Genomic DNA, 27,565 nt, shown 5'->3' on the forward strand with positions numbered 1-27,565 from the left:
TTATTTTTAATGGAATATTTTGTAGAAAGTTTGTCAATCACTTTGTAAATAAACACATATTAAATACATTTATAAAATAATGTACCTACTTTTAATAAAAAATATACTTAGTATTTGTTGTTTTATTCACCTATCAACGCTTATCGTAAATATGCACCACATTGTTCACATCACTTAGCTGATCCTAAAGAATTACAAATTTGCGTATAATTTATATTAAATTAAACATTTTACAGATAACAGACGCCATTATAAAACAAAAGTTGGTTAATGACACAACAAATGACACAATAAATTGTGTTAATTCAACACAATGCACTATGAATATCACTACCCGTAGTAATATTAATGACAAATGCAATGAAGTTGAAAATGAAAATAATGATATTATACCTAATTTGGATTCAAGTATCAATTCCACCACTACTCAACAAAATGACTGTGATCATCTTAACGTAAATAAAACCACTTTTGAAGAATTAAAAGCTGCTAAGAACAGTGTTATAAAAGAAAATGAAGGCAAAATTTCTCAAAAAACTACACACAAAACTACAGGTCACAAAAGCAATAGTTTAAGGAAAAAACGATTTGCACCAGCTGTCTACAATTACGTTACAAACCATGACGTTGATTCTACTGAAAAATTAGAACCGGAGGGAGTTGTAAATACTGCGAATTTGGCTAATTTTAACATAAAAACTACACATGAACCTTTCAAAAGTGATACTTTAAAAGATACTTACATAAAACATATACCACGAAACATTCCTGTTGAAGAATCTGCAAGCGATGAACTGAAAGAGTTAAGCTCTAATAATAAAAGAAGCTCACAAGAAATAGATGAAAGCTCTGAAAGTGTTGACAGTAGTGGTTCTAAGGAAATAGACAGACATAATGAAAGTTCTGAAAGAAATAATGAATCAACAGCAAATTCATACGAAAACCGTCTACCAAATTCGCAGGAAAAATCTTCGAACGAAAACCTAGAATATCATAATTCAGATAACGATCGCAAAATATCACGACCATTTTTACATAATAGTGACGAAACCTATAATGACAGTAATGAAAGTAAAGAAGCCGTAAAAAACCTGAAACCACTTGCGTTTAAACATAATATAAATAAGGATGATAGTGATGAAACAACTGAGAATAGCAACAGTGAGGAAAACATTAAACGCGAACAAAATAACGCAAAATTTAAAAACCATGATAGCAGTAATTTAGACGAGAATCTAAAGATAGAAGACAATGATGATGCATATAACCAATCAAATTTTACACAAAACTATAAAAATACCATTGGCGAGAACATCGACGAAAGTACTGAGCAGATATCTAAAGAGAATATTTCTACTGAGAACGAGTCCGGCAATGCTAATTCGAAAGTTTTTGACAAAAATGACTCATATGAAAATTCTCCTATTGATTCAAACATACATTCAAACGACACAACTTCTGGCAATTTGAAAACAATTGTTAATATAAACGATGGAGAAGTTAAACCTGTCATAGAACAGAATATAGAGGATGACAGTAGTGAATCAAGCGAGGAATTAAAAAGCTCACATTTAAAGGTTGATAATCCTCAAGAACAAAAGGACGGTGATGTTGAAAATAAAAAAGTAGATTTAAAGCAACAGTTTGAAAGAATTCCTTTAGATTATAAACACGTTGAGGCAGAAAGTAATGAACAGACAGAAAGCCCAATATCTAACAATGACTCTGTTGGAGAGAAAAATAAAGAAGTGGCGTCTGATCCTCCGCCAGGAAATGAAAAGTTTGATGATAATTTGAATATTAAATTCGGCGACATATCAATCAAGTTACCTGACATAAAATTGCCTGATGATATTTTATCTTTTAACTATGAAGACCCCTTATATGAAAAGGTTAAGTCAGAAAATTCGTACAGTCATAAAGAGCCAGATCAAAGAAAAATAAATAACAATTATGATTATCGTGACAATTTTAGCCAAAATTATAAAAATAAAGACGCAAGTCATTCTACTGACGAAGAAGAAGAGGAAGAAAATGATGATGATGATGATGATGATAAAAATGACGATGAAGATTTATATGAAAAATTCGTTCGTGAAAGATTCGGTAAACGCAAGTCAAAAGAAGAAAAAAAATCTAAATATATTACACCTAACGCGGAACTGTATAAAACGTTGCAAAATGTTTTGAAAAAGACTGAAAAAATTCAACAAGAGGCTGAGAAGAGCGGGGACCCGAATGCTGGCTACGCATGGACTTTAGAATATGGCCAAAAATTATAAAATCCTCTAGATCTAAGAAATTATTTATTATATAATGTTATATTATAAGTTGCTTAAATACTGTTAGTTAATAAATGTTAAAATCTAAATTTCTCCCGTTATTTAAATCCTTTGTACCTAATCCTCTTTTGAAATAGAGACAACTACAGCATTAATTAATAAGATTCATATCGGTTATTCAATTTACATATCGGTTTTCATTTATGGATGTATTTACTATTTAATTGTTTTACGAAATACAAAAAATATATGTTGAGATTTGAGAGAGATTGAGAGTAATGGATGTCATGGTAAGTTTTAAAAATGATTTAATAGGCACTGCAAAGAGCGTCAGAGCCAGTCTTGCGAAGCAATTGTTGTGGGAATCAGCTTCAAAATCAGCTCGGTCAGTGTGGATGTGACACCATTTGGTCCGGTTAAATTCTATGCTATTAATTTGTGTATTAAAATCTGTTCTGATCATGTACCTGAATGTATGTGGAATAACTAACGTAATTAAGAGGAGGCTCCCTAACATAATTTCTGGCACCATGGGCGTAGCCACGGTGGGGCAGGGTGGGGCGCTTGCCCCACTCTAGCTTTGACCTGGAAGGTAGGTAGATACCTAACCAAATCTAAAAATTGAAGTACCTACTAACTACTAAGCTTAATATCCGTAAGAAAATTCACACTCGATTCTCGAAAGTCGACAGGCGACACAGAAAATGTGACCTTTATAATTAGTATTATTTACCTCTAAATTGACTGACTAACAAGTGTCATACGCCCAGCGACCAAACGGCTGAAGATTTTTGGATCTATTTCGTGGTGTGGTAGGTGAACAATAAGGTGTTTTGAATAAGAATACCTAATTCGAATAACGAATTACACACGAAAAAAGAAAATAGCTGAGGCTTCTATGTTACATGAACTGTAAGAAAAATGAGTATAGTACCCCAATTAGTTGCCCCACTAACTTATCCAATTTCACTTTTGTTCGCCATCGCAAATGCCTTCGCGAATGCCTTCGCAAATGCCTTCGCGAGTGCCTTCGCGAATGCCTTCGCGAATGCATTCGCGAATTCCATCGCGAATGCCTTCACAAATGCCTTCGCGAATGCCTTCACAAATGCCTTCGCAAATGCCTTCGCGAGTGCCTTCGCGAATGCCTTCGTGAATGCCTTCGCAAATGCCTTCGCAAATGCCGGCGGTACGGCCGCCGGCATTTGAAGACCTGGATATAACTTTGGGTACATATTTGGTACATACAGTTGCTAGTTACATATTATTTTTTATTGTTGCCCCACCTTGAGCCCATGGCTAGCTACGCCCATGTCTGGCACTGAGAAATGAGAAAGCTACGGTGCTAGACGCTAACACAGCCATAATAAAGTTGAATATCGCGTGCGCTCTTTGATCGCGTTCGAGCTCAAACATTAACACGTTAGCTGCGAAACAGGGCTTGAAACACCCTGTCCGTGTCTCGTCGTTATAGCGGTAGGAAAAAACTTAAACTTCTCTGTCGTGCGGGAGGCATAACTTCCATCTGGTTCAGTGTAGGAAAGTGATATCTATATATCTGAGATGTGCTATTGATTCCTAGTTCAATGGTATACCGACCTTAATACCGGGTTTCTTAGACCTCGTGACGCACTGAACAAATAAAAATTCTAACACAGTGCGGAACGAGGTTGCGAACACCTCGTACCACCACGCACCTCGTATCGCACCCTAAGCTAGCTTCACGCGGTTAGTGTTGTGCAACTCATTCGAGACTATTTGTGGAACAAGTTATTGAAGCTTTTACAAAGAAGGACTTGAATGTGGATACAGGTAATTTTCAAACATCCTAACTACTCGTTATAATAAATATCGTTAATAGAAACGTGAATGTGACATGTTGAGTAACTTTCTTCAAATAGGTTGATAATCATGATTACTATTAGTGTGTTTGTTCATTGAATCAACTAGCGGCAAATCCAAAACACCCGGCAATCGGTGTATGGCTCATCAAAATTTAACTCTTGCCCAAGTCAACAAGCCAACAAACAAGGCACATCATCTCTCAAAGGGATCAAAGAAGAGTAGATGTGTAGAATGTTACGAAAAACTCCGCACCTTCTTAACAAGTCGTGAGGCCGAAAAAGGTAAAGAAAATTCTCACAGAATGCACTGGTTGCAAACAATATTGTTGTTTGGCCTGTTTTAATGAAAAACATCCATAAGTTTGATAAATAAATACAATTAAATAAAATCGATATTTCTTTTCCCATCACTAAATTATATGAAAAACTGCTATTGTTCAGTGCGGTATGGGGTACATCAGACCCCACATTTTATTTTACCCCTAGAATCTAAACTAACTAATCTAACCACGGGCGACGGTAGATTTAGGTTAATGAACTCATTGTTAATAATAATCACGACAAAAGCCGCACACTTTGTCTTATTTGGCGCCAAAAAAACGATTTTGGTCTCCTACGGGCGGTGGGGTTTAATATGCCTCGTGCCGCCACAATCTCTGGTATAGGACAAGGTTTAAAACGTCCCGTAACGCAGTAATGGAAAGTACAGATATTTCTGTGCCGCAGTGAACGTGTTAAATATCGTAAGTCTCAATTCTTATTTCGTTTATTTACTAAAGTAATAATAATTGATGTAGAGAAAAAATATCTTGGGCAATCCCAATGATTGTAAACTTTAATATTTTCTTACTGTTAACATTAGACATAAATTCCAAGTTAATCCATACTAATATTATAAATGCGAAAGTAACTCTGTCTGTCAACAGACAGACAGAGTTTTTGAGACATTGAGTAACAACTCAATCACGCCTAAACTACTGAACCAATTTGCATGAAATTTGGTATGGAGATATTTTGATACTCGAGAAAGGACATCGCTACCTTTTATTGCGAAATATGTACCACGGGCGATACCGGGGCGGAACACTAGTCTTAAATAAAATGTAATAATCCTTAAAAAGTCATAATTTTTGAATAAAAAATGAATTAAGCGAAAATGTTACAATTACGTAACTGTCTTGTACAGTACATAGAAAGAAAAAAACCCAATAAATCAAATACTACAGTTCCATTTTGATTGTATGACTGTTTATGTTTTATGACTGTTTCAAATATTAATGCAAATTCACTTATTATATATATGTTACAGGAAATGTATGTAATCCGTCATTGTATACAATTCCTAGGAAATGTATACAATTCCTAAAATCGTACGGAAATGTGTGAAATAAATTATTTTATACACATTTCCTAGGAAATCTATACATTTCCTAAATAGCTATCGGAAATACGCTTATATAAGCATGTTTTATAGGAACAACTTTTCTCTAAAATCAAAAATAGCCGAGATATTCGCCCTCAAAGTAAGGTTAGGTTTAGGTTAGGTTAGCCGTTAGGTTAGGTTAGGTTAGGTTTGTTAAAAAAAAACTACACAGAAATAGGAGCCCCGCGAAGCGGGGCTCCGTCGACGAAGATCGAACGATCGAAGATAATAATATGAACATAATATTATTACAATTTTACGGTATGACTGTTACCCGATTGTATCAATAAGAGTAATAATAAAAAAAAATAACAACGTGTTTTATAACAGAAAGCATTTACTTTACACATTTCCTAATACGATATAGGAATTGTATACAATTCCTAGGAAGATTATACATTTCCTAGGATATGCATGCATTAAATAGTTTTTTAAACAATATTTTATACATTTCCTAAATGGTATCGGAATTGTACACATTTCCTAGGAATTGTATACAATTCCTTGATTTCATACATTTCCGGTAACATATATAAGTAATAATTGTATACCGTATTAGGAGAAACCGTTCTTATGGAGAGAAAACGTAAATATGTACCACGGGCGAAGCCGGTAACCGCTAGTTACTTATAAATACACTATTTATACATGGGCGTAGCCACGGTGGGGCAGGGTGGGGCGCTTGCCCCACCCAGGCTTTGACCTGCAAGGTACCTAACCAAATCTAAAAAGTGAAAATTCACACTCGATTCTCGAAAGTCGACAGTCGACACAGAAAATGAGACCAAAACATTAGTATTATTTACCTCTACAATGACTGATCAACAAATAATTAGTTCGCAGGCGCGTTCGCAGGCGCGTTTTCAGGCGCGTTCGCAGGCGCGTTCGCAGGCGCGCTCGCAGGCGCGTTCGCAGGCGCGCTCGCAGGCGCGTTCGCAGGCGCGTTCGCAGGCGCGTTCGCAGGCGCGTTCGCACGCGCGTTCGCAGGCGCGTTCGCAGGCGCGTTCGCAGGCGCGCTCGTAGGCGCGTTCGCAGGCGCGCTCGCAGGCGCGTTCGCAGGCGCGTTCGCACGCGCGTTCGCAGGCGCGTTCGCAGGCGAGTTCGCAGGCGCGTTCGCACGCGCGTTCGCACGCGCGCTCGCAGGCGCGTTCGCAGGCGCGTTCGCAGGCGCGCTCGCAGGCGCGTTCGCAGGCGCGTTCGCAGGCGCGTTCGCAGGCGCGTTCGCAGGCGCGTTCGCAGGCGCGTTCGCACGCGCGTTCGCAAGCGCGTTCGCAGGCGCGTTCGCAGGCGCGTTCGCATGCGCGTTCGCAGGCGCGCTCGCAGGCGCGTTCGCAGGCGCGTTCGCAGGCGCGTTCGCAGGCGCGTTCGCAGGCGCGTTCGCACGCGCGTTCGCACGCGCGTTCGCAAGCGCGTTCGCACGCGCGTTCGCAGGCGCGTTCGCAGGCGCGTTCGCATGCGCGTTCGCAGGCGCGCTCGCAGGCGCGTTCGCAGGCGCGTTCGCAGGCGCGCTCGCAGGCGCGTTCGCAGGCGCGCTCGCAGGCGCGTTCGCAGGCGCGTTCGCAGGCGCGTTCGCAGGCGCGTTCGCAGGCGCGCTCGCAGGCGCGTTCGCAGGCGCGTTCGCAGGCGCGTTCGCAGGCGCGTTCGCAGGCGCGTTCGCAGGCGCGTTCGCAGACGCGTTCGCAGGCGCGTTCGCAGGCGCGTTCGCAGGCGCGTTCGCAGGCGCGAGGCGCGTTCGCAGGCGCGTTTGCAGGCGCGTTCGCAGGCGCGTTCGCAGGCGCGTTCGCACGCGCGTTCGCAGGCGCGAGGCGCGTTCGCAGGCGCGTTTGCAGGCGCGTTCGCAGGCGCGTTCGCAGGCGCGTTCGCAGGCGCGTTCGCAGGCGCGTTCGCAGGCGCGTTCGCAGGCGCGTTCGCAGGCGCGCTCGCAGGCGCGTTCGCAGGCGCGTTCGCAGGCGCGTTCGCAGGCGCGCTCGCAGGCGCGAGGCGCGTTCGCAGGCGCGCTCGCAGGCGCGAGGCGCGTTCGCAGGCGCGTTCGCAGGCGCGCTCGCAGGCGCGCTCGCAGGCGCGTTCGCAGGCGCGCTCGCAGGCGCGCTCGCAGGCGCGTTCGCAGGCGCGTTCGCAGGCGCGTTCGCACGCGCGTTCGCAAGCGCGTTCGTACGCGCGTTCGCACGCGCGTTCGCACGCGCGTTCGCAGGCGCGTTCGCAGGCACGTTCGCAGGCGCGCTCGCAGGCGGGTTCGCAGGCGCGCTCGCAAGCGCGTTCGCAGGCGCGTTCGCAGGCGAGTTCGCACGCGCGTTCGCACGCGCGTTCGCAGGCGCGAGGCGCGTTCGCAGGCGCGTTTGCAGACGCGTTCGCAGGCGCGTTCGCAGGCGCGTTCGCAGGCGCGTTCGCAGGCGCGTTCGCACGCGTTCGCAGGCGCGTTCGCAAGCGCGAACGCAATGCCTTCGCAAATGCCTTCGCAAATGCCCTCGCAAATGCCCTCGCAAATGCCCTCGCAAATGCCCTCGCAAATGCCCTCGCAAATGCCCTCGCAAATGCCCTCGCAAATACCTTCGCAAATGCCTTCGCAAATGACGGCGGCACAGCCGCCGGCCGTGCCACCGGCATTTGAGGTTCGAAGACCTGGATATGACTTTGGGTACTTACAGTTGCTAGTTACATATTATTTTTTTATTGTTGCCCCACCTTGAGCCCATGGTTAGCTACGCCCATGTATTTATATTATATTATATTAAATTAAAATCCATTGTAACCTTATTGTAACGATCTAAGATTTTTTTCTTCTACAAAACTTTATTTATTGGTTTATCTATGTCCACAACCATGTTCTGACTTCTGTCATTCATCACATCTGTCAATTTAACTTACCGAAAATCTTGATTCTAACCTAAAATCGTCGCAAATAATTTATTAATCCATAATGGCCGAAGAAATACAGAAAAAACTGCAAAAGGAACTCGAAGTATTCAATGGTCTTCAAAAAGAGTATCATAAGGCTGTAGCTCAGAAACAACAACTAGATAGCCAATTGAATGAAAACAAGGCGGTTAAAGAAGAATTATCGCTATTAAAGAATGATTCCGAGGTATATAAGCTAATAGGCCCAGTATTAGTAAAACAAGATCTAGAAGAAGCTAGACAAAATGTCGCAAAACGTATGGAATATATCAGCAAAGAAATTAAAAGAACAGATGGTAATATATCAGCTTTAGAAAACAAACAGCAAGCAATACAAGAGAACCTTAATAAACTGAAGAATGATCTTGGAAACTTAAAAATTACTGCGTAACTGTTCTTTATCATAACCTATCATAAGTGCTTTAATTTTTATTTAAACTTCGTGTGTATCCCTGTAAATTTACTAATATGTTGTCTTTGGACACTAAATGTCTATACAATAATAAATTATTCATTTATTTTTAGTTGTGAAATTTTTAAATAACTTGTCTATATGAGATTCAGATACCTACCACACTTGCTACTAAACTTATTATGAAAATCGTAATAAGAAGAACATGCTTTTCATGTAGATTCACAACCAATCTTCATACAGCAGTAATAAGGGTATTAAACAAAGTCAGTTTTTTTTTTTCAAAAGATTTATATTTATTTATCCCATAGCTTAAAAAATAATACAAAATGCATTCAATGGCACAATATATGGTATATAATATAATCAGTAAAGTCAATATTTAACACTTTTTATAAATAATAAACTTGTAAATTGAATATGGTCTTTTTCTTTTTTATGAATAATATAGTGTTTTATATTTTTTAATATAATGTTTTATATTTTGTAAATTCAATTATCTTACAATTTAAAATATGGTCCCCATGCTTACATACTAAGTGTAAAAAAATCACTATTCAGTCCTCTAAATATTAATAAATACTAAATTCTAGTATAAACTCTGGCAGTTAAATTATTTTCTTTTTTAACAGTTAGATATTTTAAATTTATACCATAAATTTTACTGAAACACAGGATACAATTTAAGATTTTACAAATAGTTCGATGAAAGCCTACTTCAAGTACATTGTTCACAAGAACTTGTGAACAAAGTTAACCGACTTCATTTTAATTATGATGGTCAATGATCACTTTACTTAGGAATATAACCACTAACATGTATGTTCAAAAAATAGCATAAAATTTTGATTTTTGATCATTTCATTAAAATCTAAATTTATTTTGATGAAATATTACAAGTCAACATTCACAATGTAAACAAAACATATTCGTAACCAACTGTTAAAAAGGAAACAATTCAAAAGTTGATAAGTTATAAATCTTATATTTAAATGTCATGCAAAGATATCATTTATTTAATATAAAAATAGATGTCACACAATTTAATACTTCTATATAAGAGATAATATATGAATAATACTATTATTTCACTTAATTCTACTCTGTACACAAGGCACACTACAAAAAGGCATTTCCTGTTTAACAACAAAGCGGCCACTCAATAAACTTTTACCACACATTCTGCCTGAACATATGAAGCAGTTAGCGTGCCAATGCATATTACTCCACGACACACCTTGCTGTTCAGGGCCTATCACACCACCACAAGCTCGGCAGCGCTCTGCATAAAATTGATCATAACATTGCAAACAAATAGGTAAGCCAGTTTTATCATCTGGCACATATTTCTTTCCACCAAGAGGTGCATCACAGTGATAGCAACAAAAATGTTGCACATGGAAGGCTCTGCCTTCTGCGGCTGTGTAGGGTCGAGTGAAAATCAATTCATCACACCCAGCACAGCGCGGTATTTCGAGAACATTAGCCAAATCTCTGGCACAATATATTTCCCCTTTGTAGTAGAAGTACACGAGATCCGCTAACAGCTCGCCGCATTTACAGCAGGTGAAGCATTGAGGATGCCATATAGACTCCTGTCCAGCTCTTTCAGCCTTAACAGCGACTTCACCCGCAAACATTGGTTTCTGACAACGCTGACAAGGCACTCCTTCATTGTAGAGTTTTCTATTAAACTCTAATTCAGCTGGACTAAGAGATATATCAGCGAATTGCGTGAGAATAGGATCAAGCTGTTCAGCATAGTTACTAACTTGTACAGGAATGTCAGAAAGTTGGGAATTGTCATTGAATGTTTGTGGGGTTAAGTTTCCTGGGTGTGTATTGTAATTAGGGAGTGGTGGAGGAGGAAGATCCTCTTCAGAATGAGTCCTCAGATATTCTCTCAAGGGAGCAGTTTGTTGAGGTTCTACTTGATTAGGCGGCTTAGTTGTGGTTGAATATTGGGGACTGATCTTTGTGGAACATATAGTGCCACTATGTTCTGGAGTTACTGGTTCTTGCTTCCAGCTCCATATCTCTCCATTTGGCGCAAAAATTGTGCCTTTCTGTAATCTGCTATCAAGTAGTTTAGCAGTTCCCATAACGTTATTGTTAGTGACAGTCAACAGATCTGGTATAATTTGAGTCCCCAAAGCCTTTGACGCAAACTCGTTGACTTCTTCTTTGAATTGGGGGTTCTTGTTGTACTCATCACGGAAAAGTTTAATCGGTTGTAAGTAGACATCGTTAGTTACTGACATATTGAGATCATTCAAGTTCTTTAAGAGTTTGTCATATACCGGGCCATGTTCTACTGCACTTTTGATACGATCAGACTCGATTTTCATAACATGAAGCTTATCTTTAACAATGCGACTCAAAATGGGGCTAGACTTATAATCTGGTAAATTAGCAGCACTGCTTACTACATTGCCCTGAGAGTCCAAAACGAGTTTTTTATCAGAAGCATTTTTCGGTACTATGTTGTATTTTACACCACGAGATATATTCGATATCTTCAATGGTAGCGCGTACGATTTGGGTGCTGTGTGAACTTTGCTATTTTCGACCGAGCATATTTCAGCACTTTGCAGCGGTCCCACTCTCACAACATTACCCATACCCACGACATGATACTTGATACGAGAGATGTACTCCTGTAAAAAAAAACATAATATTGGTACTTATAGAAATATAAAATAAATACTTCATGACATGATTAATTTTTCTACAACTTTCATACTACAATAAAAAAGCTATTCTGGTTGTACATATAAGCACTAAGCGTCATACAAATTTACTGTTTTTAATTTATGTTTATAGTCTAAAATTAATTCTTTGAAGAGTGAATATCTTTTATAAATTTAGGTAGGTATTACTGACACTTATTAAAATTTACAATAAATGCACCATAATAAATTATTATTAATACATGATATCCATATTTGCCTTCTACCCGGCAACCCTGCCTATAAATATCCTGAAACTTAAAAATCACACACAAAACAACACAAACATCTACCTATCAAAAAAAAACATACCGTGTGCTCCGACTTCTCCTGGTCCGTGGCGTGGTGCCTGGCGGCGGGCGCCACGTCGTGTGGCGGCAGCTGCGTGCGGAGCTGCGCGCGCCGCTTGCGGGCCGCCTCCGAGCCCGACACGGGCGCGAGCGGGCCCAGGCACGACATGTATTCCGATACCTAGCGATAAATATATTCATAAAATCCTAATGACGAAACTAGCAAAACACTTTATGATACCTGATGAAGTATGCAAGATATATAAGCAATTTAATAAGAGTGAGCTAAATCAAGTATTTCTAGTGCTCATGTGTTATTCTGATTTACATATTACTGTAAACTTTCATCCAACTCCATTGAATACTTTTTGCGCCAATTTGTTACAAACATACAAATATTTCCTCTTTAAAATATTAGTACTTATAGATAAATGATGTACACGAATAAGACATGTAGGTTGATCACATATGTACATAAAGAATTAAGTAGCGGGTTTGTTAGATTAATCATCCTTATAATAGTAATACCTACACTATATTATGCCCAATTTACCAGCAGTCTAAATAAGCTGGGGTCTGAATCATCACTGCTTTGTCCATGTCCTTGTATTCCTTGTACTTGTATTTGTGTCCATATTAAATAACAGATTTTGTGTTGTAGTGAGATTGGAATATTGTTTTAATTAGCATTCTGATTTAAATACACATAACTCAATTCAGAAATATGTAATGGTTATTACTGTAATGATGTGATATTTATATATTTATTGTTATTATATAACATTTTTTAATATAATTATTGACTCAGAATGTTAAAAGTAATTAAATTATATAACATAACAAGTTAGTTAATCATTACAAAACTAAATTAATTTAATTGATTAAATATTGAAAACCAATGTTAAAATCCATTGCTATGACGTATCCATTGCCAATCCAATTATACCAAAACGGTTTTTAAAAATCAATAGAAAACATAATATTTGATTTGTAAATATCTATTGAACTATCAGGTATCGGAAATATGTTTATCTTATCAAATGTTATTGCAATACTTCATAATGATTACAAATATATATCCAGAATTGATAAAGCAAATCCGTTTAGATAACAGATAAAATAAGTCTTACCAATTCAGTGGAAGCGTTAGGTGGTACCCAATCGAGTTTAACAGGCTTATCGGTGACTCCACGAATTTTTATAAGAGGCACTGTAAAATTATATAATTTCAATAAATAAAAACAACTTGACTAAAATATTATTGAGAATTGATTTTTAAATACAAGTACTTCTCTTAAAAACAAAATACATCTGCAAAATTAAACTATAATGACAGAAGTTAAAAATAAGAAAGATATAAAAAGCATAAATAACATCTTGTGTTAAGCAGTTTTCAATTAAGTTTCATAGAAATGGATTCAGACAAACAGATAAGAGAACACAATATTATTTATGTATTTGTTATTGTAATTAAGACATTAATCATTCATAATTGAATATTATTCATTAATTAATGATAACAGCATACATAAATAGAATAATAAATGAACTTACGGGAAGCCTTTTTAGGTTTCGCAGTTCCCAACAGCTCAAATTGAGCCCACCCAGATAGATCATCATCTTGAACATCATGTACGTCTTTACTACAATGACAGGCTCGGCAAACCTTACGCCAGAAATGTAAATCTAGCCCAGGACACGACGTTCCTGAAATTTAATCATTATCAATTATGAAATATAGGAGTAACATTAAAAATTAAACAATGTTAGGAAAAAGAAAAGATATCTTGCCTAAGACTAGCACATTTATATTGCAAAATAAAGGAATGCATTAAATAATAAACAAACTAGCAAAGAAGTAAAAATTTTGCTATAAAGGAGCTTCCTAGGCAACAATTCTAAATATTTTGGGAATTTAAAAAAAAATTGATTGTTTATAAGAAATAGCAGAAGCAAGAATTAAAATAAATTTGACGAACAGGCTGAAATACTGATTACATTGGCATTACTGAACATTAAATTAATTCAAAAATCATAAATAATTTATTTTATGTTTTTCTACATTTACATTGTTCATACTATGACAGTAAAACTAACTTGTGCATCAAGTTTTTGAAATAAAATAGCACAGCAAAAACCTAATGAGCTTAAAGTAAAGTGTGTCATGCTAAACATAATCCATGGAAGTAAATATATGGATCCTATAATGAAATTAAAATGTAGATAGATACATTGGTCCATTATCGTTGTACTTACAGCTTTAATCCCAGAGAACTAAACATAAGACAATTTTTAGTCCCGAAGAATGTTAAATAGATATTTACATATATTTAATTTAAACGAAAATAATAATTTAATTTACCGCAAGAATTGCAGGGAGCTCCCGCGCCACTATCGTGACCTAATCTTGCTTTACTTAATTTTTCTCTCTGACTCTCCAATTTAGATAACCAAGCCGGCGCTTCAGGGGTCTCCACGCATGATTCACTCATCTAAAATACATATGTAATCATATTATACCCGACAAACTTAAAAAATACATAGGTAAGAAATAATAACCGTTCCATACCTTATTTATGGGATACCTAATCCAAACAGGTCTCAAAACAAATACTGTATTTTAAAATCTTTTAAATATCATAACGTTTGATAAAATATGCACGAAGTAACAATACACAATACATCGACTTCAATTACAAACAACAAATAAAATATATTGTATGAAACAATAATCATCAATGACCATTGACGGAACCGATTGACCAATAATATCTCGTTAATATTTGACATTTGACAATTTGTCATCAGTATTGCCAGTTCCTTAAACAATTTCCGTAATCTACAAACTACAATGACGTTTTTTTTGTAAATACAATGACGATCTTTCTAAATTATGATAGTTCATTTTTGAAGTAATAGAATTACAAATATAATAATAAAGATACTGTATACAATAAAATAAATTTTTGATTAATATTTTATTACACAACACACAAAATAATCTATCTGGCAACCAAGCAACCATCTTTCAATGTGTTTTTTCTATATTGGGATCGAGTTTTGGCTTTAAAATCCCTAAATGAATTATTATCCATAAAATACAGTGAATTAAACAAATATACGGAATAATAATATTAATAAAAACAAACCAATAGTTAATAAAACTTATAATAAGGTGCATTTATAAGTGTATTTCCATTTCAACTTTTTGCTTTTTTGTGACTCATAATCTGGTTTCTGTATTTTATCATAAGTTTACGTTGTTTTAGATGTCTTCAGGACGACCAATTAAGTGCGTGGTTGTAGGTGATGGAACTGTGGGAAAAACTTGTATGCTTATATCTTACACGACGGATAGTTTTCCGGGAGAATATGTTCCTACAGTGTAAGTAATTTCTTATTGAAATAAGCATTGTTACATTTTAGATGAATAAGATCGCTTTAAAGTTAATTTTTTTTATTGGAAATTAAATTAAAACTATCTTTAACTGTTGTCTGATTCAATGTTTAATAAATTTTCTGTTACAGATTTGACAACTATTCAGCACCAATGGTTGTTGATGGAGTAGCAGTTTCATTAGGATTGTGGGATACAGCGGGACAAGAAGATTACGATAGACTGAGACCATTGAGTTACCCACAAACTGATGTGTTTCTTATTTGTTTCAGTGTGACAAGGTACTTATTTGAAAAATCTTAAAGAATATAATATCAACATTGTTCAAATAACACAAATATCTGTTGATTTTCAGTCCCTCATCTTATGAAAATGTAACTTCAAAATGGTATCCAGAAATTAAACATCATTGTCCTGATGCCCCTATCATCCTGGTTGGTGAGTAGAATCCAAATGAAATTTGTTTTGTGACATTGTCTTAATCTAAATCCATACTAATATTATAAATGCGAAAGTAACTCTGTCTGTCTGTCTGTCTGTTACTCAATCACGCCTAAACTACTGAACCAATTGTCATGAAATTTGGTATGGCGATATTTTGATACCCGAGAAAGGACATAGGCTTTTTATCCCGGGAAAATGACGCAATCCCGGAAATCCCACGGGAGCGGGAACTATGCGGGTTTTTCTTTGACTGTGCGGGCGAAGCCGCGGGCGGAAACCTAGTTTAAATATAACTAAGAAATTACGATATTTCTATTGCATTAACTTTTCTGTTTTATATGCTTCTTGTAATCTTGTACTACCCACACAGACATTTACATTTTACATAATATATCTGATAATTTATTGTTTCAAAGTAAGAAAAATATCCTAAAAGCTTTATGTATATTATGTCCCATGTATATTATGTTACTATAAAAAATTATACTTAAATCAATCAAAAAAATATGGTACTAGCAGGACTAGAGAATACAATCCCGGGATCCCGACCCTTTTCTGATCCCGAACTGCACTTGGCTAATCCCGGTATTTTCGGGATTTATATAATTATTTATTTATTAATTTACACTATAATATTTTAACACTATATAACCTTAACAAATTTTCGCCAAACTGTAAAACAGTTTGTTGGCGATGCGCTCCTACTTATTATATATTACCCTGGGTTATACATTGCCAAATTAGTTGATAAACAAACACTTAAATACCGCTATAAATGACATACATAGTATAAAACAAAGTCTACATAGTATAAAACAAAGTCACATTTCTCTGTACCTATTTATACTTAAATCTATAAAACTAAGCGCCGCGCTTCATGCAGTTTTGTTTTTCTTCAACTGTTAGAGTGATTCAAGATGAAGGTTTCAGTATAAATAATCTATATTATGTTAAGTTTCAGCCAACGCGGGCGAAGCCGCGGGCGGAAAGCTAGTATCTACTAGATATTTGACAAAATGTATTTTTTTAATTTACTCTTTACAGATCCTATTTTTAATTTATTATCGTCTAGTAAAATCGGGTACATGTTACAAATTTTTGGTATATAATATTTTCTAGATCGCTGGTCATAACAATTTTTTGTTATTGGTACATAAAATTTTCTTACTTTTGACGCTCTTGTATTAAATCTAAACTGTTTTACAATTTTAAAGTCATTACTATAATATGTATCTATGGCATTTAAATATATAGCCTTATAATTATTTACAGGTAGGATGTTACAATATGGAAATAATTTGTCATAATTATTTTTAAACTTCTTTCGAACTTTCTTATGAACTAAATACTTAATTAATCTTACTTGTAGGTTCTTAATTTGATCTAAGTATGTTTTAAAAGTTAATCCATAACAACTCAGTCCATAACTTATTATTGAGTCAGCAAGTGCATAGTAAACAACGTACAGAGTATGTTTATTTAAAATCCGACTTAGGTAGTAAAACTGTCCCAAGACTGATCTCAAACGATTACACACATAATTTACATGTAATTTCCAATTAAAGTGTTTATCAATTGTCAACCCCAAATATTTAATATTGTCAACGACATCCAATTTACTACATACACAGTTAGTTTTATTATTATGAAAACATTCATATGTGTGGCCTATTAAATTAATTTGAAAAGCTGAGTTTTTAGCATTTTTATTGTGTGGTGAATAAATATATAGACACTTAGTTTTTTGTATATTGAGAATTATACCATTGTCATGTGCCCACTTACACACGTTCTCGAAATCACTCTGTACCTTGTCCACCATGACTGCTGTGTCGTTGCCGGCGAGCAGCAGGCACATGTCATCTGCGTACATACAGACCTTACAGTTCTTGACCACATTCGACACGCTGTTCACGTGCATAATATAACCAACCGGGCCGAAAACGGAGCCGGTCGGGACTCCTAGCTCCACAGGTATCTCAGCTCCAGTCGTTCCATTGATGACGGTACGTAAAGTTCTATTCGCCAAATATTCTCGGAACCATTGGTTAATTGGTCCCCTTACCCCACATTCGTCCATAGCCTGTAAAAGCTGCTCGTGGCCCAGCGTGTCGAATGCTTTTTTATAGTCTATAAACAGTGCCAGGACCCACTGCCCACCGCCAAGCCCTGTGTTCACATAATCTGAAAAGTCAGTTAAAGCCGACGCAGTACTACGACCCTTCCGGAAACCATGCTGTGTTTGAGACAATACATTATTACTTTCCAAAAAAGAACTTATTTGTTGAATAATTATTTTTTCTACAATTTTGTTAATTACGCACAAGATGGCTATAGGTCTGTAATTAGAATAATCCAAATGACTACCATGTTTATATATTGGCCTAATTAGAGATTTCTTTAGTTCTGTTGGGTATTTTCCATTTGATATACACATATTTATGAAATTTGCCAAAACGGGACTGACTTTTTCTTTAACATATTTTAAATCTTGAACCCTAATTTTGTCTATGCCTGGGGCTTTATCACAGCTTAATTTGTCAATAACCTTCTCAACCTTCTCTTTGCTCACTTTTAAAAATCTAAAAGAAACATTACTCGTTTTAACATATTCATTACGATCTAAAAATTTTTGATTACATTTATGTTTTATACTTACAATTTCTTGTGTAAATGTTTTTGAAAAATTATTACATAATATACTCTCAATGTTCTCATTCTCGCCCAAATATTTCATTATTGTCGCATCTACATTATTTTTGCTACGTCCCAGCCATTCATTAATTTTACACCATATTTTTCTAAAATCCCCTTCACATTTTTGTAGTTCCCCCTGCTTATATTTATTTTTGGTAGCATTTATAATTTTATTTGTTTTATTTCTATACCTAGTATATTCTAATCTTTTATTCATATTTTTAGGATATTTTTTCCAGGTTCTGAATAGTTCATCTCTTCTCTCAATCATTCCCTTAATTTTTTTAGTTACCCACGGTTGTGTTTCCCTATGAGAATTTTGTACAACTGCCACTTTATAAGAATTATAAATGCTGCCAAACAACGAACTCAATGTTTCATACAACAACAATGGGCAATTTAATGTCAACAATTCCGACCAATCAACATTATCTAATTTACTTCTAACTAATTTATTACACAAAGTATACTTTAATGTCGGTACATACGGTTCACAAACGTTTGGCACGAGATCTAAGCGCGTTCCTATCAGGTGATGATCTGACAGCTTACAGGTGAGCATGTGTGCAGAGACGCTCGCCGCGTTGCGCGTACGCACCCACACATGGTCAATGCACGACGACTGCACGACGCCGTCAACGATCGCCTCGCGCGTAATCTCACTCGCCGGTATTGCACATCTTAAGCCGTATTCACACATCATATTCTTATATTGTGAAATTGTGTTATTCAGTCTGTTGTTTAACAAGTCCAAGTTTACGTCACCTATGAATAATATATCATCCGATGGTAATATCTGCTTAAGTAGAAGATCACACTCACTCAAAAATTGCAATCTGTTGGTGTTCGGCGGTCGGTACGTTGCAATTATGTGAACTATGTTTTTGTCTGTTTTTAATTTTCCAACTAGTATTTCCGAGGCTGAAGTTTCTCTTATATCTGCGTAAAAATTCAATGAGTTCTTAGAGTATATCAATAAGCCCCCTCCCCTATTATTTTCTCTTGTATTTGCATGTAAGTTGTATTGCGGTATTTTATAAAACGATAATTCTTCTTTTTTTACATTTACTTCCGATAGTATTATTATATCTATTTTTTCATCGCAAAGTTGTAGTAAGACCATAAATTCACTAAAGTGTTTTCTTAATGATCTTATATTTAGGTGTACTATATCTAATTGTTTTTGTTTGCCTTTAAAATATTTGCTCCAATCTTTCGTATCATTGTATCGAGTATATTCTATTCCATCATCATTTTAATACTGTATGTATGAGCCTTAAGGTGATTGCTACGATCTGTTCCCAGCCAATGTCCCGCTAGATGGCGCTGAATTCTACATTTCTAGTTTATTTGAGTTTTTGCGTAATTGGAAAAGATTAAGGTCGTAGGAATAGTCATGGCGATTACTGAATATTATATTTTATTTAAATATGTCATATCATTACCTTAAAATCCACCCAATTCGGTAAAACCACGCGTTTTAACATCTGTCATTGCATACAGGGTCGTTTACACACACAGACGTATACAAAAATGATAAAGATTGAACTCTAGATGGCGTGAATGTAAAACAAGTTTGGCGTGTATGTATTTGAGTAGTTAGTAGCATATTATATTCTGAATTTCTGATCCATGCCTATTCACTCAAAACTACCTAATAACACTAATGATTTGTAACAGTAAATTATTTCAATAGGTAGGTATTTGAACATTTCCCAACAAGACGTAAGAATAATTATTCGTAGGTATACAAGATACAATAACAAATCTAATACACTATTTATTATTTTATTATTTACTAGCGGTCCGCCCCGGCTTCGCCCGTGGTACATGTTTACGTTTTCTCTCCATAAGAAGTAAGAACCATCCTCGTACTTCAAGGAATATAATAAAAAAAGAATTATCGAAATCGGTTCAGCCGTTCTCGAGTTATGCGCTTACCAACACATTTTGCGATTCATTTTTATATTAGACTAGCGGTCCGCCCCGGCTTCGCCCGTGGTACATGTTTACGTTTTCTCTACATAAGAACCATCCTCGTACTTCAAGGAATATAATAAAAAAAGAATTATCGAAATCGGTTCAGCCGTTCTCGAGTTATGCGCTTACCAACACATTTTGCGATTCATTTATATATATATAAGATTATGTGAAAATAACCAGGAAGGTGAAAAACATATTTACGAAAACATAGTAACATAATATGGCTGTCGCTACAATAATTATATTTCAATTTTATCTTTTTATACCTAGTAGAACTGGCCGACGAATAAAAAAAATCGTATTAGAATACAATATATTACGGAACAAAAAAAGGATTGTAACTGAATTAGGTAGGTATGTTTGTTTCTGGGCGCACCGTTTTCGACGACGCGACGCGACGCGCGACGTAAGCGTATAGGTATAGGTACCTACTTTGCTAAAACAAACTAATAAAATTGTGTGTCTGTCTGAAAATTCGGAAAAGCATATTTTGCAAGTTTGTGATTACTTTGATAGTTTACCGATTTATAATAATTGTAATTGTCATTGTATAATATATAATTTGCAATGTGGTGAAATTTCATAAAAATCACGGGCCAATTTTTTGTTTTGAATCCCACCGAAAATATAATTGCGTTATTAGAATAATTAATTACTATACCTACCCACGATCAATTATTACAATATAGTCTCAAATGCATACTAGAGAAATATTGCAATTTGATTCAATTAAAATGCATAGCATACAAAAATAAATTCACAACACAAGAAATTCCGCGCGCAAATCATAGCGCGTGTCAATGAAATCAAGAATGTTTTATATCAAGCCGACGCGGACGAGCGACGACGCGACGCCGAACAAAAGTACCTACGACGGACGACCACGCTTCGAGTTGCCAAACACACAGCCAAACAACAATAATGAGTAATTTAAATTGTTTACAAAAAAAACAAGTTTTCCATTTTTCTGTATGAGTAGACAGAACTTCAAAACGCCACCTGCTACGGTTTATATTATGAACGATGGTTATAAAAATAAAAGTTATATTTGTTGGTGTAAACTATTTTATTGATCAATAATTTTGGAATTTAAAACTGTCAACATTGATTACAATAAAACGCAGTTTTATTTTATTACACTATTGTTTTTTTATCAAAACATGTATTTGAAGTACCATATAATATTATGCTGATCCAAGCATTTTCACTCAAAACTAATATCACTAATGATTTGTAAAAGTAAATTATTTCAATATACATTTCATAACCAACAAGTAAGAATAATTATTATTATTCCTACCTACAACAACAAACCTAAAACACTATTTACTATGGGAAAATAACCAGGAAGGTGAAAAACATTATATTATTATTTACGATTTCGACGCACTCGACTTTTAGTAAAATATAGGTAGTAGGTAAACATAATATTATGGTTTTGATTTTTGCTACTAGTATAAGAAAACTGCGTGTTCAAACTACTTGTTTGTCTGTCTGAAAATTCGGAAGTACTTTGGTAGTTTACCGATTTATAATAATATTGTATATATCGTTGTTTAAAAAATATTCAAACACAATAAAATATGATATACTGATTTATCACTGGTTTCAGTGATGAACTGATGAGTCAATGTTAGCCACTATACTTTCGTCATACGTGTGTTATGTGTATGATTGATGTGATTTGCAACGTGGTGATATTTCAGAAAAATCACGGGTCAAATTGTCCCACCGAAAATATAACTGCGTTATAAGAATAACTATACCTACGATAAATTATACATAATACAATATAGTCTCAAATGCATACTAGTGAAATATTTTATTTGAATCAATAAAATAAAAAAAAAAATAAAAAATAATAATAATACAAAAATAAATTCACAACACAAGAAAATCCGCGCGCAAATCATAGCGCGTGACAATGAAATCAAGAACTTTCGAGCCGACGCGGACGCGACGCGGACGACGAAGGAGCCTAACAAAAGTACCTACAATCATAGGCGGCTCGTGACAAAATTGTATGGCCGTGTTCACTTGAAATAAAACAACGAAAATAGGTACCTACAATAGCGTTAGCAGTACAAAAAAAATGAGCACCACATTATAAATGTCTATTTAATATTTATACACTAAAAATTATAGAGTATTTCAAAACGAATTCAATTATTATTTAGCAATAATTAGAAAATCCCCGAATTTGCATTCGTGATCGTATTCATAGTGTTTGTCTACACTAATATTATAAAGAGGAAAACTTTGTTTGTTTGTTTGATTGTAATGAATAGGCTCATAAACTACTGGACATTTTACCAATGTTTGCAAGTTTGTGATTACTTTGATAGTTTACCGATTTATAATAATTGTATACTTATATCATTGTTTAAAAATATTCAAACACAATATGATATAGGTACTGATTTATCACTGGTTTCAGTGATGAACTGATGAGTCAATGTTAGCCACAATACTAATCACTTTCGTCATACATGTGTATGAACTATGATTGATGTGATTTGCAATGTGGTGAAATTTCATAAAAATCACGGGCCAATTTTTTGTTTTGAATCCCACCGAAAATACATATATTACTAATTGCGTTATTAGAATAATTAATTACTATACCCACGATCAATTATTACAATTTACAATATAGTCTCAAATGCATACTAGAGAAACATTGCAATTTGAATCAATTAAAATGCATAGCATACAAAAATAAATTCACAACACAAGAAATTCCGCGCGCAAATCATAGCGCGTGTCAATGAAATCAAGAATGTAATTTATATCAAGCCGACGACGGACGACGCCGAACTAAAGTAGGTACCTACAGTACCATTTACCTTCAGTGTACAATACAGTTTACAGACCTACGACGGACGAACAATAATGAGTAATAAATTGTTTACAAAAAAAAACATAGTTTCTAAGGTCATTAGTTTTATTTTATTTTATTGTTATTTTCTTTGAACGATTGGAAATGAAATTACTCAATTTTTACATAGAACTTTGATTTATTAGAATTATGCTCATTATGTATAAGATAACGAACGCGAATGCACGACATCTAGCGCGTCTTATGTCTAAACATCGCCTTTCGTTTAGACATTGACGCGCTAGATCTGTAATAAGTATATAGTCTATGCGCTAGATGTCGTGCTTTATGTCGTGTTTCGCTTGGCAAAAGTCACGCACACTACTGTAGAAGTGTCAAATTTTTCCGGTATTTTACTGTTGTTTTTCTAAGTAAATATTGTAAATTATTGATTAAAAAGGTCGAACGCGCACACATTTCATTATAGAGAAGTGATAAAATGATTAGTTTTAAAGAAATAGTGTCTGTGTTAAGTGTTTAGAGGTAATCAAAAATGTATGGAGGGACGGTCGGAACATCCACCTTAACACAGTTACGGTAAATAATAGAATAAATACAGTATTACGTTGCTATTTACTCGACTTGTGTTTCTTCGGTTTGAATCAGGGACTTAATATCTTCTTCACATCTTATATTAAAAATTTGCTTTTCAGACTCATTTTTTTTTACCAATATACTACAATTTTGAAACCATATATACGAATATTTTGATCTTAGCTGCTGCTTGGCGGTCCAAAAAAGTTTGCGTTTTAATGGGGTCATTTCTTCGTTAATAAAAATCCTTTGTTGATTTTCATTACCATAAATGTTGTGGTTAGTAAGAAGTATTTTTCGTTTCTTTATCCACCGGTCCCTAGCCGCCTTGGACCGAAGCGTAAGAAGGATCGGGCGCGGTCGACGCGGCTTATCGTCGAGTTTTGTTACTACCTTCTTTTCTGGCGCGCCTACCCTCTTTACCTCTTGTATGTCTTCAACTGGAAGGTTTAATTTTTTGGCGATAGACTCGACCACCACTTTCAGATCTTCATTTTCGTGACACTCCACAAATGCTAGTTCTACACTTCTCTCCAATTCTTTTTGTTCAATCTTCTCCAATCTCTCCTCTAATGCCATGTTACATTTTTCTAAATAAACATTGCGTCTTTCTAAGGCTGTTATTCGCCTATCTGCTTTATGTTTGAATTCTAAAAGTTCCCCGTAGCACTCAGAATAAAATTCGACTAGTCCTGTCAGCTCCTGTAGTTTGTTTTCTATTTTAAACACTGTTTCTAGCTTTTTGTTGACTTCCGTTAAGAGATTTTCGGTGATTTGGGTGTTGAATCTATTTTCACACAATCTTCACATAAATCGTTATGCGGCAATTTCTTTGCACATTTTTTGTGAAATAATCCACCACAGGTCCCTTTACACTTAACTGTAAAGTTAAGTACACATCGTAGAATGCAAAACAGAATAGCATAAACAGCTATTCTGTTTTGCATTCTACGATCCGTTGAGCCTTAACTATGACCTATTGGCTAGATTATACATTAGCATAAAATTAACCTAAGGTATGATATGGATACGGACTATACTGGTACGGCCCTAATAATAGCAGACCTTAGAAGCGACTTTCCCACTCGGAATTTTTGAAGTGAAACTTCTTTATCGGGGTTGGAAAAAAATTTAGTGTAACATTTTTGCGTTACGCGCCATCTTTTTCTTATCCCTACCACGCGTGATTCGACGTATTTCTGTAAAGTTGCATATAGTAAATTATTTTTTGAAAAATAAGGTCATAAAGAAGTTTCACTTCTTACGTGTGTACACTAGTACACGCACACATTTTTTTTTCAATAAGATAATTCCCCTTCGGGGATTCCCAGAACGAAAGTATTGGATGCTTTGATATTTCTAAGATTCTAAATCCGAAATTCTAAATAGGCTTTTGATTTGTATATTTTTTATTTTAGTATTATTGCAACTGACAATATTAAAAACATTTCAATTTTTTTTTAATTAGAACCCAATTCCCACATAAGGCTGATCCCGGGACTATCCCGGGATCCCGAGATTACCCATCAAAAATCCCGTAATCCCGGGATTGAAAATCATGCTCGGGATTGTATTCTCTAAGCAGGACCCTAGAATGTCTTTAAAAATTGTAAATACTTAAAGGTATATTGAACAATTTCAGGTACAAAAATTGATTTGCGAGATGATCGCGAAACACTGAGCTTGCTGTCTGAGCAGGGCATGTCGCCTCTAAAGCGGGAACAGGGACAGAAACTTGCAAATAAGATCAGAGCTGTTAAATATATGGAGTGCTCAGCTTTGACTCAGCGTGGACTCAAACAGGTATATATATTACCCCTGAATTTATTAAACTTTGCCATGCAATTTTACCTGTTGCCAATAAAGTACTTTCATACCGGAATGATACATGAGCATGTGTCATTCTGGTATATAGGCTACAACACTGCCAAGTATCATCTTAATCTATTCTTACGTTTTCGTGTGAAAGAGTGTTACTCTTTCAAACATCCATAAAAATTTATTGTTTCTTAATTAAAATATCATTTCAATTGCCTTAAATAGCAATTACCTCTTGCTTAATACAAATTATATTATGTTTAACTATTTGATATTTACATAATGTATAAATTTATAAAGAATAGAAAAAATTCGATCACGAGGCGGGACTCGAACCCGCATCCTTTCGCGCCATTCCGGGGCGGATGCCTCACCAACTCTGCCACTCGTGACCCGCCCGAGCGATCGAATTTATTCTATTCTTTCAGTTTTATGTGTCTGAAGGGACACACCGCGCGCCATCTATTGAGATGATTAACAACCATTTCAACCAATATGATAATTTTTTCTATTCTATATAAATTTATATTTATAAAGCATTTGAATGCCATAAAACCAAAAATATAAATTTACATAATGTTCCAAAAGATGAAATAGGGATTTCCATTTAAAAACACATATCTACATATAAATAGTTCTATTGGATTTTAAAGAGAACATTAAATAACATCTCTTAACTATTTTATATAAAGTTTTAAATTTTCAATTCTTATTATAACAGGTATTTGATGAAGCAGTTCGTGCAGTATTAAGGCCAGAGCCTCAAAAGAGACATCAAAGGAAGTGTCTTATCATGTAAATGTGATGCACAAAATGACAAAGTTAAGTCAACATATTCATGCAGGAATCTCAAGGTGACAGTAATAATGTGTTTCTGAACCAATTTGTGAATGCTTTTAGAAAAAAAACCTTGATAATATATTTAGCGGATCACAATATATTATTCATGCTACTTCTTATCCTTTTATGCGATATTATGTGCCATAATAATAATTTCAAGATTACAAATGAATCATCACAATAATACATTCTTATGTATATTTTCTGCTTTTTAAGTAAATAGATATGCCAAAGATTTATGAATATAGGTGTAAGTTTAGACATGTTTGTAAAATAAAGCTGTTACGGTTGGAAACAAATTGTTACTGTTAAATAATATTGAGTAACAATGTTATTTTTATAATATTACACAAATGAACCTCAATGATGATATTAAAAGGTTTTTGAAATATATTCTTAATATGTAACTTGTGAATAAGGACTGATCATAGATGCTAGTAAATTGTATTAACTTACTCAAATAGTACTGTCATTAGTTGCAGGGATGAATGTTTTGTACTGTTCAGCATTTATAATTAAAAGTCAGCAGCATTTATTAGCATTTTTGCGACAAAAATGTATTGATAAATTTATTTTTTGTATCAGATATATTTTGTCACTCGTCAAGTATGGCGGCATTTTGGATAGCTATATATTGATGCTACATATTTATTCTAATATTTTTGTCTCATTTTATCGAATTTTGTATTTATAGTTTAGTTTCATACTGTCTAATGGGCATGTGATGATGATATTGTGTGTTTTATAGTGATTTATTAGGGCGAATATTTTTATATGTAAGAATGAATAAGCATTCAAGTGCGTTATCATACTGCAACGATTATTGTTCTTTAGATATTTTATAGATTGCTTTGATTTACAGGTAACGCTTTGAAATATATTGTATATAACTTCAATTATTTATATTTAAGGACGAAATGCGCAATCTATCGATATAATAAACTTATGTAACTGCACTTTATAAATTATTGAATTTAATCTGTGTTTTTGTTTTAATCCTTTCATTGAAGCATCACATCTTGCATTACATATTTACATACTAGGTTTCCGCCCGCGCAGTCAAAGAAAAACCCGCATAGTTCCCGTTCCCGTGGGATTT

General features: G+C 35.5%; 4 protein-coding genes across 5 annotated transcripts; 3 read left to right on the forward strand and 1 right to left on the reverse strand.

The window, feature by feature from the left end:
- Positions 1 to 320: 320 nt before the first annotated feature.
- Positions 321 to 2,282, forward strand: LOC123695192 (putative uncharacterized protein DDB_G0289963). The gene has a single exon (XM_045640956.1). It carries the CDS (start codon positions 321 to 323, stop codon positions 2,280 to 2,282), a length of 1,962 nt encoding a protein of 653 aa, XP_045496912.1.
- A 6,168-nt stretch (positions 2,283 to 8,450) lies between these two features.
- LOC123695003 (prefoldin subunit 6) lies at positions 8,451 to 9,275 on the forward strand. The gene has a single exon (XM_045640682.1). The coding sequence runs from the start codon at positions 8,467 to 8,469 to the stop codon at positions 8,833 to 8,835; it is 369 nt and encodes a 122-aa protein (XP_045496638.1). The 5' UTR covers positions 8,451 to 8,466; the 3' UTR covers positions 8,836 to 9,275.
- LOC123695002 (testin) lies at positions 9,244 to 14,613 on the reverse strand. Of its 2 annotated transcripts, none has more exons than XM_045640679.1 (6): positions 14,445 to 14,613; positions 14,238 to 14,367; positions 13,430 to 13,582; positions 13,006 to 13,085; positions 11,898 to 12,056; positions 9,244 to 11,513 (listed from the first exon to the last, which is right to left on the reverse strand). In XM_045640679.1, exons 2-6 carry the CDS (start codon positions 14,365 to 14,367, stop codon positions 9,945 to 9,947), a joined length of 2,091 nt encoding a protein of 696 aa, XP_045496635.1. In that variant the 5' UTR covers positions 14,445 to 14,613; the 3' UTR covers positions 9,244 to 9,944. The 2 variants fall into 2 exon arrangements, with proteins under 2 accessions (XP_045496635.1, XP_045496636.1); XM_045640680.1 differs by lacking the exon at positions 14,445 to 14,613 and adding an exon at positions 14,132 to 14,149 and having other exon boundaries at positions 14,238 to 14,354.
- A 279-nt stretch (positions 14,614 to 14,892) lies between these two features.
- On the forward strand, positions 14,893 to 27,444 carry LOC123695026 (ras-related C3 botulinum toxin substrate 1). The gene is made up of 6 exons (XM_045640710.1): positions 14,893 to 15,050; positions 15,145 to 15,260; positions 15,404 to 15,553; positions 15,628 to 15,710; positions 25,451 to 25,611; positions 26,348 to 27,444. The coding sequence occupies exons 2-6, from the start codon at positions 15,145 to 15,147 to the stop codon at positions 26,423 to 26,425; spliced, it is 588 nt and encodes a 195-aa protein (XP_045496666.1). The 5' UTR covers positions 14,893 to 15,050; the 3' UTR covers positions 26,426 to 27,444.
- The last annotated feature ends 121 nt before the right edge of the window (positions 27,445 to 27,565 follow it).

This window comes from Colias croceus, chromosome 10 (genome assembly GCF_905220415.1).
Source record: "Colias croceus chromosome 10, ilColCroc2.1".
Taxonomy (NCBI): Eukaryota; Metazoa; Arthropoda; class Insecta; order Lepidoptera; family Pieridae; genus Colias; species Colias croceus.

Bases quoted from the DNA above. Each gene is read 5' to 3' on its own strand.
- LOC123695026 (XM_045640710.1), top strand. From the start codon at position 15,145: ATGTCTTCAGGACGACCAATTAAGTGCGTGGTTGTAGGTGATGGAACT. The intron at 15,261-15,403 runs GTAAGTAATTTC...TTTCTGTTACAG, and splicing joins GGAGAATATGTTCCTACAGT to ATTTGACAACTATTCAGCAC. The intron at 15,554-15,627 runs GTACTTATTTGA...GTTGATTTTCAG, and splicing joins ATTTGTTTCAGTGTGACAAG to TCCCTCATCTTATGAAAATG.
- LOC123695003 (XM_045640682.1), top strand. From the start codon at position 8,467: ATGGCCGAAGAAATACAGAAAAAACTGCAAAAGGAACTCGAAGTATTC.
- LOC123695192 (XM_045640956.1), top strand. From the start codon at position 321: ATGAATATCACTACCCGTAGTAATATTAATGACAAATGCAATGAAGTT.
- LOC123695002 (XM_045640679.1), bottom strand. From the start codon at position 14,367: ATGAGTGAATCATGCGTGGAGACCCCTGAAGCGCCGGCTTGGTTATCT. The intron at 13,086-13,429 runs GTAAGTTCATTT...ATAATTTTACAG, and splicing joins GAAACCTAAAAAGGCTTCCC to TGCCTCTTATAAAAATTCGT. The intron at 12,057-13,005 runs GTAAGACTTATT...ATTTATCGCTAG, and splicing joins CTAACGCTTCCACTGAATTG to GTATCGGAATACATGTCGTG.